The following is an 18,763-nucleotide window of genomic DNA, read 5'->3' on the forward strand; positions in this document are numbered from 1 at the left end:
TAAGCAAGCATACCAAGATTTCTTATCATTGTCCAAATAATGCTTATATCAATGTATATATAATATATTTAAGTAATCATTGAAACAACTTTGTTATATACTAAGTGAAAAAAGTAAAATCTAGTCTTTTGGTATTTATTTTTTCTTCTCTAATTACCTACTCAATGTCTAATGATTTACACGTAGAATGTAGGCAAACACTTTCAAAATAATTTTAAGTTGTGTTAAAACATTTTAATTCAATTTTTAAGGGGGGGGGGGGAGGTGAGAAGTAACTATGCAATGCATCATACGTTCAGCATTAAAATAATAAAAGCATGATGTAAACTGTTGTAAAGTGTGTTCCAATTTCTCTTTCTAGTCACCTGAGAAATATATTTTTAAATTTACAATGTGCACTTTTTAAAGTGAGAGAAAATTCCTTGGCTATAGTAGGGATTTATTTACAATGTGTATGAACAGTCTTAAAACAGAAATGCTAAATTGTTAATATGCTGTATTAAACCTTCTCAAGTTTGTAAACGATAATGTACAATTAAAATAGCTATAATATTAGTATGTTAATAAATGTTTTATATCCATAAAAATTATATTTAAAAAACCTATTTAATGCATCACCCTTTTTTCAGAAACGTTGCTGAAGCTGAAGGTCAAAATGGAGGAAGACGATCCCGACGACGGGCAGATTAACAATAGTGAAAAGTCAGTAATGATATAGTAGCGGAAGGATCTTATACTTTCATCATTGTATTATTTTATATTTTTACATTTAAAATTTATTTTTTGCTCTAAAAATGTTTCACTTAAATGTAATTTAGAAAACGTTAAATGTTGTATTTTTTCGTTAGGCCATGAGTTGCGGTCGTGTTTGTAATCTGTATTCTGGAAATATATTTCATCTATAGTTCATTGTTAAATGATAACAAATAAATAATATACAGGGTTTTTTTTTTTTTATCTTTTTTATTTTGGTTTCGTACAAAGAACTTATTAAATCGGGTTCGTTCATTATGGCTTGCAGAACGTTGTCTTCTTCTAACAGTTGTTGTCCATCCGTCACGGATTCTTTTTCTAACAGCGCTTTATCAAGTCTTGCTCTTCTCATTAGGCCTATATACATGTAAGGAGACAAAGTTCTTTTACTAAAAGTCTCTTGTCAATCTGTACGGAACCACGGAATTCCGTTGTCACCTACTAAAAGATGAAAAAACTTGATCTCTTTTAGGAAAAGATGATAACGGTAAGGATCGGGTTAACCAACTGGCGACACCTGCGACTCATGTCGGCTGAATTTAGAGTCTCAATTTTAGACAAAACTTTGTTACTGGTCTTTTGTAGGGACTTACGGGAAGGAGCAGGAGTGTTAGTGGAAAGCAGTATTTTCCTCATTCCATCATTACCAAGGGGTGTATGGCTCAGCCCGACCTGAAGGGAGTAGTTTAGAGACGCTGGTTTTCTGTCGGGTGCACTGGTCTCTACTTCTGTAAAGAGGTTGTGTCTCTTAGACGTGAAGGACACACACCGCATCAGAGCCCCATCCTTGTGGAAAGCCCTCGCCTTTCCTCGGTGGCCAGATTCCAGGTCAGGGATCCATTGCAGCCTGGATTCTGCACCTGATGGCTCCGAAAGTCTTGGTTCAACAATGCCAAAATATAATCTGTTTCTGCTCTACAATATTTACATAGTGTGTAACTGTGTGTGTTATGAAGATGGTGTAAATTTATTTTAGAGTTACCCCCCTTAGACTAGTTGTAAATTTTGTAGATTTTTGAAAATAATGTAATTTTACATCAACTGCTTTGAAACCAATTTTTCTGATACACGTGAGGTGAACGATTTAAACATACATGTTTAATTACCCCAGATTACATGTAGTGTCATGTAGCCACATGTTAAACCTCAAAAAATGGACCTACTGTCCTAGAGCCCCATTTTAATTGCCATTAAGTCTTTTAATTTGTATAAAAATGTTAATTTCACAAAAGTTTATGTAAAATTGTGATTTTCATTCATTTTAGCTTACTAAAGATGACTTACTGCTCAAAGTTCTGGTCTTGATGATTTTCTACTTCACTTTTACAGGCATCCCCATTAGTCTCAGGAGATGGTAGTTTCCCAGACGCTGGACCATTTCCTCCCTCTCTGAAGCGGATGGGGGTTGTTAACGAGATCCGTCACATTTCATATCTAGCTGGTATGTAAGCCTCCTGGCGATTTTTTTCTCCTTGTTATGAGGGAGATTTTGGGTTTTGAATCCATAGGAATGTTCTTTTTGAAATTTTGGCATGGTTCAAATTAAGCCTTTTCTGAATGCAAATTTATTTTTAAAACTAATTAATTGTTGATGCTGTTTCACATTGGGAGATTAAGCTGTTATACTGTATCCAAAAATTGGGCTATTGTTTATCTGTGAATGAGATGGGGGCACCTGCTATTATTTTCAGTTACGTCATGTAGGGGGTGGTAAAAGTTTTATCCCCTATATTAACTGCAGAGGGTCAGAGATAAGGGATGATTTGTTCATTAGCTTTCCAAATAATAAACAATTCATAAGAATACAAATTTTTACAAATTTACTCAATGTAAAAGTCTTAATTTTGCATCTTGAATTGACATATCAGTCATTTCAGTATCATTACTTGAAATCTGGGTAGAATCTACCCTTTTTGAAAAATCATATCCAATTTGTTCTAGACATCCTTCAGTACAAACGAACACATTCATTCAAATTTTACATGTATTTTATTTGTTACAGACATCAAAAAGCAGTTTATTCATTCTGGATTTCACTGTCAGTCCACTCTCATCACAGCATTTGCAGAGGGAAGGAGCCTCGTACTCGGATAAACACTGCATACATGTATCTGAAGATCCAGGACTTATGTTAGATCTGGGGTGGGGCCAATATGGCCATATAGTAAAAATGTATTCTTCTTCTCTACTCTTATATATATCTGTTAAAAACTAAATGCATGATTATGATGTCCATTAAGCCCTCAACCAAAATTGTGAAATTCATGGCCCTTGTGTCATGGGTTTAGGGTATGGGGTGGGGCCAATATGTCCAATGTATTGAATCTTAGAAAATCTTCTTTTTTACTCCCATATATATTTGTTAAAAACTAAATGTATGATTATGATGTCCATGAAGCCCTCAGCCAAAATTATAAAATTCAGGACCCTTGTGCCAAGGGTACAGGCTCTAGGGTGGGGCCAAAATGACCATATACATGTAGTTAAAATATATCTATGTCTGTCTGCCTACCCTCATTATTAAAAATAGAACAACTCCTCCATAAAGATAAAATAGGTCATTTATTGAATATAAATGACAATAAACAAATAAAATACACACAATAGCCTATTGCATGAAATACACAGTATGCTAAATCAAAAGGCGTGCAACTAGGCTAACAGTCCTACTAAAAAATACAAGATCGCATGAACATATTGTGCATCTGCTAAATAAAATATGTACAACATGGAAATGTATATGTTTAAGTAAAAAAGTAAAAAATACTTGGACTAGTACATTAATGGGACTAGAAAAAACAATTACATTACATAATGCAAAATATGTTATGGTGCGTTACTTCGCCACCTTAACAAGATAGTCAAACTTGCTGAGTCAATGGTCGCGCAAATATTGGCTAGTTTGTTAACGCCCCATCGAACAAACCCATCAGAAAAATTGAAGAAATATGGTGAGACATGCGACTGTAACACACTTTAAATGCCTCCATCATTGCTTAGCACCCAAATACGATGGTATGTACAATCATAACAATAGCTAGTCCTAACATGACAACAAATGGTGATTTGCGTAAAAAGTTTACCAGTCTAATTCGTGCTGTTTACAAACGGGGATTATTGATGCGCATGCGCAATTCCGTCAATGATGATATTATGTAAACAGTCAAGTTAAAAATAGCATTGAACTAAGGAAGACACATGGCAACATACATAAACCATTTATTACCATAAAAAAATTTTTAATCTTAGAGAAAATATTTTTGTCTACTCCCATATATATTTATTAAAAACTACATGCATGATTATAATGTCCACTATCTCCTCTACCAAAATTGTGAAATTCATGACCACTGAGTCAGGGGTTCGGGCTATAGGGTGGGGTAAATATTGCCATAAAGTAAAAATGTATTAAATCTTAAAAAATCTTTTTCTTTACTCCAACACATGTGGGCGAAAAACTGAATACATGATTATGATTTCCACTATCTCCTCTACCAAAATTGTGAAATTCATGGCCGTTCAGGACATTGGGGGGAGGGGGGGGGGGCAATAAAGTGTTAATGCATATTATGTTTAAAATTTTCTTCTCTCTTCTCACACATCTGTATGAAAAAATAAATTGACTTGATAATTATGTTAATCAGGAAGTCCTTTACTAAAGTTTTTAATTTCATGTCTCCTGGAATATGAGTTTTGTCCTTATGGCAGGGCCTAAATGGATGTATAGGTGTTAAAAATTATCTTCTTACTCCCACACACCTAAAAGGAAAACTGAATTCATGATGTTGTAGACCAGATCTTTAAGTTTTAACCAAAATTATAGGTTTCATAGTTCTTTTTGGAAGATATCAGGCAGGGAGGTGGGCCTCATTACAAATGTATAATTTTACTTCTCCAGAATGAAACCTAATTAAATGCATATATGATACTCCTCGACAAGTCTGTGTGTGGGCTACTCAGGTGACCGTCAAGGCCAATAGGCATCTTGTTTACAATTTTTTTTTCTTGATCGATTTTAATTCATTGAAGTACGACGAATTTATAATTAAAAAGAAAAGAAACCATACTTATTATGCTTTTAATTAAAACAAAAATATTACTCTGTTTTCCAAAGAAATCTTCCTCTCTAAATTTAATTCAAAGATTGCTAGAATTGCATACCCTGTTGCGCTTTTCTGTAGAGAAGATAACATAATCACAATGTTTACACAGACGACTGTCAAGCAGAAGAGATGTTATATTATGTGTGATTTTAAGAAATATTTACCTAACTGTGAGTGTAATTCATTGGACACATCCTTTAACAATATATTTGAGTGTGAAGGAGACCTGTCTAATCACTTTTGTAGCCTCAAAATCGCCCATAAGAAATCTTTTAAGTTGTCCGGAGTATTTGGTAATTTTGTATAGAACAGGATATTTTGTAATTGAGAAACATGTACTTAATTTAAAAATATGTTACAATCACCGAAAGAAATTGGGTGTGCAATGGAGGAGAACAAAGAAAGAGAACATGTGCATATCAAGGGCATGGAGGACATGCAAAGGACGACCGAGGGGCGCCTCCTGCACTATGTAAAGAAGTCTGGTTGCAGACGGGACAGACATTGCCAGTTGGGTCAGATATTTAATTGTAAAACGATATTAATACTATTTTTACTATAACTGGATTGATTAAAAGATTATGAAGTGAAAATTAGTGAGATATAAATCAACAAACAGACAAAATTAATATTTTGAGATTTTTTTTTTATAATACTTCCTGATGCGTCAAGAATGGTTTTTTATTTGATAACCAATCAATAATGACAAGATAAGTCTTAATTTCGGTTTTGGAAATATACTTTTTGAATACATGCTTTTTTAATGTCAAACATACAATTTAAAATAATGTATGTTGTGTAGTATTTTGACTTTACTTTATTTTAAATGTTAAAAATTATTGCTACTCATAAACATTTCTTTTTACAGCCTTCCATCTGTTCATATGGAATTTACTAACTAGGCGTAATATTGGCGTAGGAAAATATCACGTTTTGCAAATCAGAATTGCTGCAGATTTATGAGTCTGTTTTCGCATTTTAAGAACAATAACATTAATGTTGGATTTTTTTTTTTTTTTACAAATGTGAACTAACGATATGATACTTGGGTTTCAGAATATGTTTTTTAAGTATGATTTGTCTTACAAATTACATTTTTATAAGCTTTTTAAAGTGCCCATTCGATACATTGATTTTTGTAAAAAAAAAAAATTACTAAAAAAGTTTTTCTCTCTTATTAAATGGTCAATATATTAGCTTATCTGTCATTTTATATCTTTAAAGTCTTCATAATACATAAAAATCAGAGATATTTTTTTTTATTGGAAGCATAAAAAATAATCAAAATTTCTCCAAAATTTAAGAAAATTAGAGAAAATGCGGGCTAAGCAATATCAATTTTAGTATAAATATTTATACCAATATACATGTAGTAGTATTAGCCGATAGACACTCTGATAGTCTATGATTTCATTGAAGATTAAAATCTTCAAATTAATCTTAAACAAATGCCTACAGAACTACATGTACAAAGAGCTACACTTATTTTTATCATCCTTTACGTTGAGGAAAAAGATAGTGACCTTGACCTGACCTTTATGCGAAAACAAAAAGGTCAAATTTGATTAAACTGATAGAATCATTTGGTAATATGATCCGTTTGACTGTGACAAAATTTTATGAATTTCTTATTATAAGGTTAGATGTTTGATAACGAGAAGACTCCTTTTTAAGCCATATCTGATGGGTACCGGTAATTTACTGGCCATCCATTGTTTTTTAATTCAAAAAGCGGTAATAGCTGTGGAAACGATAAAGAAGGCTGATGGCAGGTCAAGACCTGAGGATAAATAGTAAAGGGAATTCCTGATGTAAAATTAAAGTCCAAAGAGAACATACAAAGCGCTTTTCCTGAAATACGTCCTGAAAATATCAGTGTGGCCACAAAGAAGAAAGACATTAATCTTCAAATCAGCGAGAATGTAAGAATCTAGCAGTCACTAGGATGACAATGGCTAGTCATAAGAGATATCTGTGAGCCAATACTCACTAGTACACCCCCGCGCTGATCTGAATATGCAAAATAAACCAATTCGGCATTAAATAGGATCCTGACATCCAATCGGTACAAAAGTAAATCCCAGCGTAAGGCATGGCTAAACAAACAGTGTGTTCAAAGGTGGCAGGGGTTAGTATTTTTGGTCGAGGAAATGTGAGGCAGATAGTGCTCATATATGTGATTTAATTTTTCAGTGGATTTTTAAATTTGCTAAAATTGGTTTGCATGCAGGGGACACATGGTCCCGACTCTTGAGAATTTTAAAACATTTCAGAATAAAACAAGTACAACTTACATATAGCACTATAAAGAATAGCCAGGGACGGTCTCAAAATTTTCTGAAAAATTGCCCTTTTTTCTCATTTTCACGGGTCCAGAACCACGCTCCAGTCCCGAGCAACTGCCATAAACTACCATAGGATTGGTAGCTTAATGTATACCCATGCAAATAATCACCAATTGATGGGGGGTCAATCACCTTCTTTTTGAGTGACATTTCGTGTTCTGAACCTACCCTACTTTTCAAGCACAAAACCGAAAGTGAAAATTTTGGCCACAGTTTCGCATTTTCATACCATATCTGATGAAAAGTGCTACCAGTATTAAAGTGTCATATATCAATGAAATTGACATGAGCTCCTCAATAAATATTCTACCAATTTATACCCCTCAAATAACAAGCCAAACCCAAGGTTCTCCCTTTATTTCAAAATTTTTTGTGAATAATAAAACCAGAAAAATAGAATTTAACAAAAATCGTGCCATGCACCTTTAAGTTGTCCAAAAGAATTTATCTAAAAGCAGATATTGGTAATTACAGGCAAGAAAACATTGTTCAGAAACTTTTGGGAGAAACGTACAAGCTCACAATGCAATTTCAGACGTGGAAGTTCTCAAAAGACTTTTTCACGAAAAACTTTAATTTAACCGTGATAGTGACGATCTTGTTACACTGTCTTATTACAGCTGCAAGTCATTAGTAGAGCCTCTTGTTCAGATGAAGGTTATTTCTGCAGCAACTTTGAGTAAGCTAGTGGGACTTTTCCTAAATTTAGCCAAGCTTAAAATTAAACGGCATAAGAAATGTCTTCAGTCACCCATTTGCTAATTCAAAAAGATGCAGTGTCTAAATCAAAAGCAGTTTTCTAAAAATTGCAATATCTTTCAAACATCTGAAATGCTTTTAGACGTTTTGTACACTAAGGCTTGTTAAATTTTGTGTTTTGCTTTTGTCAAGATGCCAATTAAGATAACTCCATACTCGTTAAGCTCTCCCATGAAGTTAAAAACAAAACTGATTTCAACTAAATGGACTTGAAATTTAATCAATTTTAAGGGAAAATATACATGACGTCACACTTTTTGATATGTCAAATAAACAAAAACTTAAGAGTATACACAAACTTGTCGAGGAGTCTCTGATATATGCATTTTATTAAGTTTCATTCTGGGGTAGACATTTATAATATTGTAATGACGACCACCTCCCTTTCAAAAAGGACTGTGAAACCTATACTCGTAGCGAAAAACTTAAAGATCATAATAGACCTGATATTGAAAAAGTGCAAGACTATGATAAAAAAAAAAATTCCAATATTTGTAAACTTTCAAAATAGGTTTAATGTTTCGATAATTGTATGATTCCTATGGTTTCAAAGATTAACTAAACAAGGTAGCTAGTGTACATGTTTTTTAAAATAACCTCCCATTCCCCATCCCCATTATAGGTTATTTACTTACACTGTTCCAGCTCTTGATACTCAACCTTCATTAATTATTCATCACCATCTGGCATTTATATCAAAATCATTTTACAAGAACTGCTTATCAGTGATTTTGTTTAGCTAATCATTAATTTACTATTAATAAGTCTATTTGTTTAACTATTAGTTCAAAAACTGTGTTTGTTTTAAATATAAAAAAAAACCCTTGCATAGCTCTTTTGACCATACAACTTCTTAATTACATTATACTCCATGATTAATTACTAAATATGAACAAGCTAAATATGAAAGGTAACTCCATTAACTGTTACCCTCACCCCTCCCCCCCCCCCCAACTCTTTCCGAATGCTTTCACAATGTCTTAACTACATTCTTTCTCTTTACAAAATATGTGAATTTGATTAATTTCTTTCATTGAAATTCCTGAGCCGGATAAAATAATTAAGACAAATATATACTCTCCATAACAGCCAGAACCCTTGCTTTACATCACCTCAAATATTGTTAAAGATGACAGCTTAATGCATTAAGGACCCTTACCCTATACCCGTGTTTTTTCAAATCCCTATATTAGCGACATGAAATTAAAAACTTTGATAAACTTTTTTATTTTCTTTCTTTATATGTAGTCAGTAAAGAAAACGATTTTTTAAAACATTAGAGGGGCATGGTCACGATTTTGGTCAAACTTTATTTTTCTGTTTTTATTATTTACAATGCTTTAGAAATGCATTTTCTTATGATCAAATGAAATTTGGGTGGCAGTCGATGAGTTTTAAGCAAGATGCAGGGCTCACAATTCTTCCTCATGTAAACAAGGCTCGTGCCCTGTTTTTGTTTACATACTAGGTTCAATATACAATTAAAAAATCTTTTTCAAGCTGATTTGTCTATTGTTTTATTTATTTTAAGCATAAGTAAACAGTAACTAATGATTAACACATTCATTTGAGGTCTAAAGCTGGAATTTTCACTTCAACATTCAAAATGTAAACAAAACCTTTGTTTACATAGCCAAGAATAGTAAGCTCTGTAACTCGCTTATAACTCAACAAATGACAATCAAATTTCTGTTGCCTAATGAAAATGCCTTGCTGAAGCATTGTAAACATCAAAATCGAAAACATAATTGTTGACCATGCCCCTTTAAATGCATTAACACTTTATGACTATTTGGTACAGATGTGTGGAAATAGAGAACATAATTTTTAATAATTTTTTATGCATAAACACTATTCGCCCATTTTGGCCCTGTCCTAAAAACAAAACTCATACTTCCATAGGGGACATTACATTAACAATTTCAGTAGAAGTCTCCTGCATAATTATAAAGATAATTTTTCTTAAAGATGTGTGAGAGTAAAAAAGATTTTAAAAATTATATGCATTATTACTATATGTCCATATTGCCCCTACCCAAAGGCCTAAACCCCTGACCCAGGGGCCATGAATTTCACAATTTAGGAAGAGGGGTTCGTGGACATCATAACCATGCATTCAGTTTTTTTTCCAACATGTGTGGGATTGAAGAAGATTTTCTAAGATTTAATACATCTTCACAATATGGCTCAACTGGCACATGGCCTAAACCCCTGTCCCAAGGGTCACAATTTAGGTGGAAGACTTCATAAATAATATAACAATACTTTTAGTTATTAACGAATATTTATGGGAGTAGAAAAGAAGATTTATAAAAATTTAATACCTTTTTACTTAACGGCCAAATGGGCCGACCCTAGAGCCTGAACCCCTGACCCAGGAGCCTTTTGATTGCGGGTTTCATGGACATCATAACCATGCAGTCACTGTTCACCTCAAATGGGCGGGAGTTGATAAGAAGATTTTTGAAGATTATGTTGTTGTTTTTTTTTGCATATTTGGCCCAGCTTGTGGCGCCTCGGGGGTGATAGAGCCATGCCTTTCAAAATTAAGATTTCTCTAACCATAGAGATGCTCCACATAAAAAATGGTAACAATACGTCATGTAATTTTCAAAAGAAGTGAAACATATGGAGAAATAAGTCCGATTTGTCTAATTTGCATACGGCCGCCATCTTGAAATTGAGGTTGTAACTATTTCAAAGTAATGTATAATGAACATTTAAAATTTCTCAAATAACTCGGAAACGCTTACGCCGGAACATTTTGCCATGGTATGAATTTCACCTACACACCGGTAGAAAAGAAATGACGCTATTCGATTAAAAATTGGTTTATTTTTTATTGTGCCGTTTGAATATGAAAATTTGAAGCGAGAAATGAACCATTTTCATAGTAAAATAGTGAATTAAGTCGATTATTGCCAATTTTGACACAGAATTTCGATTTTTTTAATTGATATAAACGAGTTGCCATGGTGCTCTCTAGTATTTGATATTCCATTCTTTAAATAAATGTACGTTTTAATTTCTTTCTAACTAAAATGAATGTGCCAATTAGTTTTAAAAATTGTCTTTTTTGGGGGTGCTGCTTGTAGGAAAAGGGGCGCCAAAGGGGCACAAACCAGAAAACCTCTTTTAATGTATATTTGATTTAAGCGACATTTCAGGGGCACACAAAGGGTGTTTTAACTAGCCTATGGAGAGAGAGAGAGAGAGAGAGAGAGAGAGAGAGAGAGAGGGAGAGGTATTAAGATTATTCTTACGTTATTTAAGTGAATCAGCCTCAGTTTTAAAATGATCTGTTCCAAACCACGGGATGTCAACTTGGATATATTCAGTTATATATAAATATACTTCGTACCCCAACCGCCCGTAACGCACATTCCATGATAAGTATGTTGCTTTTTGTCGTGCTAGTAAATTATCAGACAACAAATAGATTTTTTTCAGGTTTGCAATTCTTTTTATTTCAGTTCTTAACAAATATAAACATATGAACATAAAACTCATTATTATCTTGTAACTTGATTCATATAATATATATGCGTTTTACGATAACAATTTAAAAACTATAAATAATACATATTATAAATTTATATTAATTTAAGAATAAATAAATGATAAAATGAACTCATCATGTCAATGATGTCATGTTGTTCTATTTCAATCCAAAGTCAAAGTCAGAACTGTGCAATTCAGTATAATTGTCAATATTTATATAAACTGCATCAATATGTACATGTTCGTATGTACACGTACTGTACATATATACATGTATGTACCTTTACGTAGAGACACCATGTATACTAGTATAGTATACAATGCATACACTTCAGTCGCAACAGACGAGGCCGGTTAAATTTTTAAACGTTTAATGTTTTAATTTTGCTTTATATCTCAGAAAAACGTGTCGTTTTCCTCCTCCAACCCAATACACTTGATTTTTTTTGTTGTATTTCCGCTTTATACGAGAACATTTTCGATTTAAGTATTTTCGATACCTTACACGCAGAGCCTCGGATGTAGCCGCATGTTTATTTGTTTTTCGATGATAAATCAGCTTAATATCATCATTGGTTTTTTCGACACCTTGTCCTGTGAATTGTTTTATCCCACCATACATTTTCATTAATTGTGGGACATGATACACTAGTATATGCATGTAAGGAGTTATGCATTTTGAGTCGTACCCTTCTAAACTTCGACCAAGGTCCAAAAATTCGTTTATCCATTTCTTACTTTCCTCGAAAAAAAAATCGATTTTGTCTAGAGGAGGGTTCCACTCACTTAGAGTTGAGTACAATTTGCCGAAAGCTACCCATAACTCAATAACTTTGGTCTTGTTGCTAGTGTCTAAAATTGTACTGTTTGCCAGCTGTTCTGGGCGAAACTTCAACAATTTTTTGAAGTCTGAACCTGTTAAACTTGTCCATTCTAAATTTTTCAAGAAGTCTCCCCTCCCATCCTTAACCTTTGTTTCCCATATACAAAAATTAACGCCACAATTTTGTATACAGTTTACTAACTCCGTTCGTTTTAAACTTGCCTTTGACTTTGTCGAAATACTGCTTTTTTGATCTTGATTCACCGAATTTTCAATCAAATTTCTTATGAGAACATCGCCGATGCGCATCAAAAGATGTAACTCGTCTACTATGACATGGTCTATTGGTATATCAAGAAGAGGGAGTCTAACACAGCCATAGTTAAACTTTCTAGTGGACAGTTTTTTCATGTCAACGATACTTCTAACCATCGATTGTCCCCAATAATACATCTCATCTTTCGTCATATCATAACGATCCTCTTTTGCAATTTTGCAATAGAGACACGCATATTTGGAATTAGCAGCATTTAAGCCGAGAGCCAACAACAAAAATTTCATATCACCCCCTAAAAACAGTTCCAAGTCAAATTGTCTACCACTACTTGTTGTGTAAATTATTTTGTCATTCCGTTTTGTTTTAATGATATCGTTTATATCATCAAATATGTTGTTGAAAGAGTCTTTGATTGAAATGTAAGACTCGTCAGCGCTTACAATAGCGAGAGTGTGTTGTCCACTAGCAGACATGACCTCTTCACCGGCGTTCAAAACCGCAACGGATAAGACTAAAAATGTTGATAACCGTGATACTTTTGCCCCATCCGCAGCAAATTTTACTTGGGCTTTCGGAGGATTTGATTCATCCGATTCAGAAACTGGGATAGTTTCGCATAACAATTTATCTAGGCTTTCTTTGAGACAAACCTGTGCTCCAGGAGAGTCACCTGGAGTCTGAGAAATTGTACACATTTCATTTAAACTGTCCCTGCATTCTTTTATTAGATACGATCTAACCATGGAATCGTTTGCAACTGATAACTCATGGTAAGCATCATCAGAGATGCCAAAAGAATCTAAAATGTAAAGGATGGATTTTATTTTATCCTTATCAGACTCTTCCATATCTTCATAATGAACAGGCTTGTTAAGCCCCTTTCCTAATTCGTAGGATTTACCGGCCATGTCACTAAACCTTACAGATTCTATTTTAACACCAAAAGATTTGGCAAACCAAAGTGCTTTTTCGACTCTTGATTTAAGAATTGAGACCTTATTCATCTTTTGTGACCGTTTACACTGATCGAGTGGTTTCCCTTTATTTACAAAAGGTAGAATATGTTCTTTGATATACGCGTTGAGTTTTGCATTTGTTTCTTTAAAATATTGAAGATCATCATTCAATTGCACTTCTGTTAGAACCTGCTTGTTTAATCTTTCCTGAACTGTTTTCAATTCATTATAAAGGGATGCAATTGTTCTGTGGTAAATTTCATTTTCCCTTTCATTTAATTCTTCACCAGTGTACACTTCGCTTTCATAGAGGTGCATGTGTACCGTTTTTTCAAAAAATAGTTTGCGTTTTGTACCTGACCGTGTTCTTTTAAATTGAGTAAATGTGTCTGAAACATGCTTTCTTAGTCTGTCCGACACGCGGTTTGCATTCTCTTTAATAGGCAAAATGCCTCTTGGTAAGTTTGCATTTACTATTTCAATGTGCTCGACACTTTTGATTTTTTCAACTGTATCGTTCATGAAAAGAAGAAATTTGCGGGTTAGGTCGAGTGAGTAACAATATCGATTCTTGTCCAATTTAAGATTGTTTGAACATCGCGACTTATCAGAACAGACTGACGAAGTAGCAATGGTAGTCCCATACTTGAGGTTTTCCATTTCTAAAATTAATGATTTGAATGACTTAAGCTAACAACGTAAAAAGTAAAAAGAAAATGTACACTAATGGTGGTACAACATTTAAAATTCTAATATGATATGAACACAATCATACATGCGTGCAAGAACAATAGGCCTAATTCAATATTGCCAAGAAAACGTCATTATTAAACATGGTATCTGGCAGTACTAATTTCAACTTTCCATGACTCCAGTGGCCTTCGTGGGGCTTCAACCAAGGACCCAGACACTACTCTATAGCATTTTTTACTCCACCTTAGAGTCGGCGTTACTTTGATTGGAAACGAAACAGCTCGTCCCTCTCCCAGTTTCGTGTATACAAAAATGTCCCAGTCCTCTGGAAGCAATAATCCACTAAAATCGTCTCTCTGTAGAAGTTTTCTCCCCTTTTGGACCTCCGTTCCTCTGTTATGGAACAAACGGCGGAAGGAATCAAACGTTGAGGAAATGTAGAAGTGGGACCCAACCCTTTGTGAAAGTCTGGCCTGCACTGCGGTGCGGAACTCGTCGGATATTTCCTGCAAAGTGTCTGGATCTATCTGCCAAAAAACATTACATTAAAAATATTTTATTAATACGGTTTTGAAATTACATCTGTATTTAACTCAAGTTTGTAAATGCGGATCTCGATTAAATTTTGCCAAAACATCTGGTACATACCGGTTCATTTTTACTTTTCTTTTGATTTTAAAAATATCATTCTAACTGATCAGTAAATGGCTCGATAGTTATATGCTTACCTCAATTTTTGGCGTACTGAAATCGTCTAAAATTATTTTGGGCAAATGGAACCAAGGCTCCCAGGTACATTCGTACTCCGAATACGACTCCCACTTTACTAGGTATTTCTGAATCTAGAAAAAATATGGAAAAATGAATTTATATTCATGATTAATAGATAAACAAATAGATAAATAAATAAATAAAAAAATAAATAATTTGGATACTTTTACTTACTTTGACACTAAACAAAATTTTGTTTTATGATATTTTTTTCATTCCAATAATAACACTATTAATTGAGCACCCTGTCGTGGGCCTCTCATATTTGTATACAAGATAAACACAACGTAATAATCACTGCTCTGACTTTCTATTAAGTCATTTCACAAAAAATGTTGCTAATCTTAAATAAATTATACTAAAAATTAGTTATTCTGTTACATCACACCAATATATCATAATATTTGAGCGAACTGCAGCACGTCGCCATTACTGTACCCATTGGTGCTTAAACATATTCCCCATATTGAATTCAATAAATATGATAATAAATTCTTACTTACCAATCCATCTTTTCGTTTACATATGAGCCTCTCTACATTAAATTTGTTTTCATACACATAACACTTGGATGCTTTCCTAAGTTTCCTTTTATTCTCCTCTTCTGTTTGACCCTCCGACAACTTTTTAAAGTCAATATTACGTCCTCGCGTTTGCATTTTGGCGCCCTTTGAACTATATGCATTGTGACGTCAGGATTTACGTAGTGTGGTTAATGAATATTAATGAGAAAAAATCGGACTTATTTCTCCATATGAAATGCAAAACTGTTAATGGTCGACGCACAGATTGACGACGACGGACTAAAACAGATATCAATAGGTCACATGAGTTTACTCCGGTGACGATGAAATATAACCGTCTGCACAAAATTTGTTTTGCTTCGGACTAGAATGTCTCGACGTCTTTGGGTGAATCGCGTCCGGTAATTGCCTTATAAATTTCTTTGCACGGCAAGCGTCAAAATTTTATACGGCACCATGGCGGACGTAATGTTATTTGAGCTGAATTTTTATACAAACGTTCAAACATACCTTTAATTTTTAAACCCCATAATATAAAGAGAGGTCCCTCTTTGCCCGTGACGTAATATTATGATCATACAATGGCATCCAGGTTTGCACAGACGACTGACGAGGAAGGTAAAAAATTAGAGATTTAACCACTTCTGTGCCATGGGGCCGATTTTGGGCCGATCACAGTTGCGTAGAGTGGCTCGGGGCCGATTTGAACTTGACACTTTTTCCATATGATTTATCCATTCTATGTCAATAATTATAAAAAGCATGTATGTGAGACTGAATAATGAAATAGTATTTTATAATTTGTCGACATATTGACTGAATAATATATGACGTAATATATTATTTTTTAAAAGTAAATAAAATTGATGCTACAATCTAAACCACATATGTGCCATATATGCGAGTCGTTATTTGTTGGCAAGTTGTATTTTTTTGCTGCAAGACATTGCGCGGAAAGGCACATTTTGTAAAGATTTCATGTAATATTGTACATGTATCGGGATTTATATTTTATCTGTCCATAATTTTGTTCCGCATATATTTGTTTCTCACTCTTGAAAATCAATCACCAGAAGATTGTTATTCTGTCCGAAAGGCGAAAGTATATGAAAAATACGTCTGAATAACCGTTCTGATTTAAAATTAATTTTTTTAATTCCATATATTTCTTGTAAATATTACAATAATGAATAAATTCAACATTTCACCTCCATAACTGTAAGCAATAAAAAAAATGACTGCTAAGTACACGGCGATTTATTATAACGTCATTTTACGTAAATGACGTCATAATAACACGTGCGTTCTGCTATACGCTGTGCAAGATGGCTGGCGTTTGGTTCCGTGTAATGCCACCTGAACCATTGCAAAATAAACCGTTTTCCGGTAATCCGAGGCCTAAGAATATGCCACCGCGAAATGCATCTCCTCTGCAGTACTTCCTGTTGTTTTTCAACCTAAACCTCATCAGAGAAGTTTTGCGACAAACTAATAGGTAGTGTATTCCATAGTTGTTGTGAATATTGTTATACTGCATTATGAATATATATAGATACTATATTGATATAACATGAAGTGAATGTTTGTTTAGGGTTTTTTTCTTTAAATAATTACATTTCGCTAAAATTTAACAGAAATTACCCTAGTAACAAGACGGGAGAAAATAATATATAAAGTTAATTGAATAATGAATACTGTGACACTTTTTTTAGCTACTAACACCCTTGTCAGAATTGCGTTGAAGTTCTTAGAAATACATAACTAGATATAATATGAGGGATTTCTAGTTTTTATCAATGGCAGTTTACAAGCCTTTATTTGAACACGTGCTTTGCTCGTTGAAAAAATATTGAATGCTTTTAAAATATGCTTTTTTGAATAAAAATCATGTATACAATATGGAAACATCATGCTTGAAATTCCTTTTATTATATCTACAAGAACATGCCACACTTTCACATCTACATGCATATGTTCCTAAAACAAATGCGAATTTATTTCACACAACATGACTTTGAATATCATAATCTACTTTGATTTAAGGTACGCTCGGACTCACATTAGAAACAGTTTTCTCTCTCGATTTTCGAGAGCAAGAAAATGGGTTCCTCTGACGATAAATGAAATGAAAGGATTTCTCGCTGTGATTTTGAACATGGGTATTGTGAGGAAGCCAACAATACCTGAATATTGGAATAGGAGTCATGACAGCCAGTTAAGCCGTTGGTTTATGAAAATGTTCTCACGAAACCGCTTTCAACTCATATTGAAGTTTTTCCACCTCGTGTACAACAAAAAAATCCGAACCGTAACCGTCCAAATTACAGGTGAATTGACCCCTTAGCTCTCCCAATTTATGTTTTAGGTGGAATAACATGCCTGGAAAAGGTCACTAAAATTAACAGTTTATTATTTGGTTATGAAAGATGTAATGATAAATAAACTGTACATATGTCAATTAAGCAAAGCAATTGCAGTTTCGGGATAAAAAACGATTATCTAAACAAAATTAATTCAGTAAGTAACAATTAAAGTCCCTGCGGGATTCGAATTCGGGCTTCACGGTTCACAAGCCCGACACTTTATTCACTCGTTTACTTATTTTATTTACGTATTTACTAAAGGAATAAGTTACATGTATCCGTCTATAAAATGTTGTATAGCAAGCGAATTATCGTTTCGATCAGAGGTCAGCCATTTTCTGATGATGTGTTATTCCGCCTTCAGGAGCAGATTGCATGTATATATTTACATCTACCAAGCATAATTTCCTCTATTTTTTACGGAAACTTATTAATAGCTAATTTATAGCTCTATAGAAACAGCCAGACTGAAATTGACACTCCCTGTTTATCGATTGGTCTGAACCTACATCGACCTTATAGTCTGTCCCAAGATATTTATGCTGCATATTTGAACGATTTTTAATAAAAATACAAATACCTGTGACTGAAGTGCAATTAAAATCGATGAAAGGGAAAATTCCCAAGATAACTTCATTCACACATTATCATTTTTCCCTCGTAAAAATTCACAGGAACGAAAACAGATTTCCTACGGAGATTTATAATGGGGAATGTTGACATCTTTTCTCCATTCGGAAATACTCGGGACACCTCGCGCAATTTTTCAACGTTATCATCCGGGCGTCTTCATCTCCTTGGCAATGGAAAAACCTCGTAGACTTTTTATTTTTAGCCGTGTACTGATACCCGACAAGCTAGAGGATGCGTTTCAAAGGGGATATCTTGGGATTTT

The 18,763-nt window shown here is 33.8% G+C and overlaps 1 protein-coding gene across 1 annotated transcript; it reads right to left on the reverse strand.

The window, feature by feature from the left end:
* Nucleotides 1–11,427: 11,427 nt before the first annotated feature.
* On the reverse strand, nucleotides 11,428–15,737 carry LOC117690183 (uncharacterized). The gene is made up of 3 exons (XM_034473612.2): nucleotides 15,485–15,737; nucleotides 14,939–15,052; nucleotides 11,428–14,737 (listed from the first exon to the last, which is right to left on the reverse strand). The coding sequence occupies exons 1-3, from the start codon at nucleotides 15,638–15,640 to the stop codon at nucleotides 14,345–14,347; spliced, it is 663 nt and encodes a 220-aa protein (XP_034329503.1). The 5' UTR covers nucleotides 15,641–15,737; the 3' UTR covers nucleotides 11,428–14,344.
* Between the last annotated feature and the right edge of the window lie 3,026 nt (nucleotides 15,738–18,763).

Source organism: Magallana gigas, chromosome 5 (genome assembly GCF_963853765.1).
Source record: "Magallana gigas chromosome 5, xbMagGiga1.1, whole genome shotgun sequence".
Taxonomy (NCBI): Eukaryota; Metazoa; Mollusca; class Bivalvia; order Ostreida; family Ostreidae; genus Magallana; species Magallana gigas.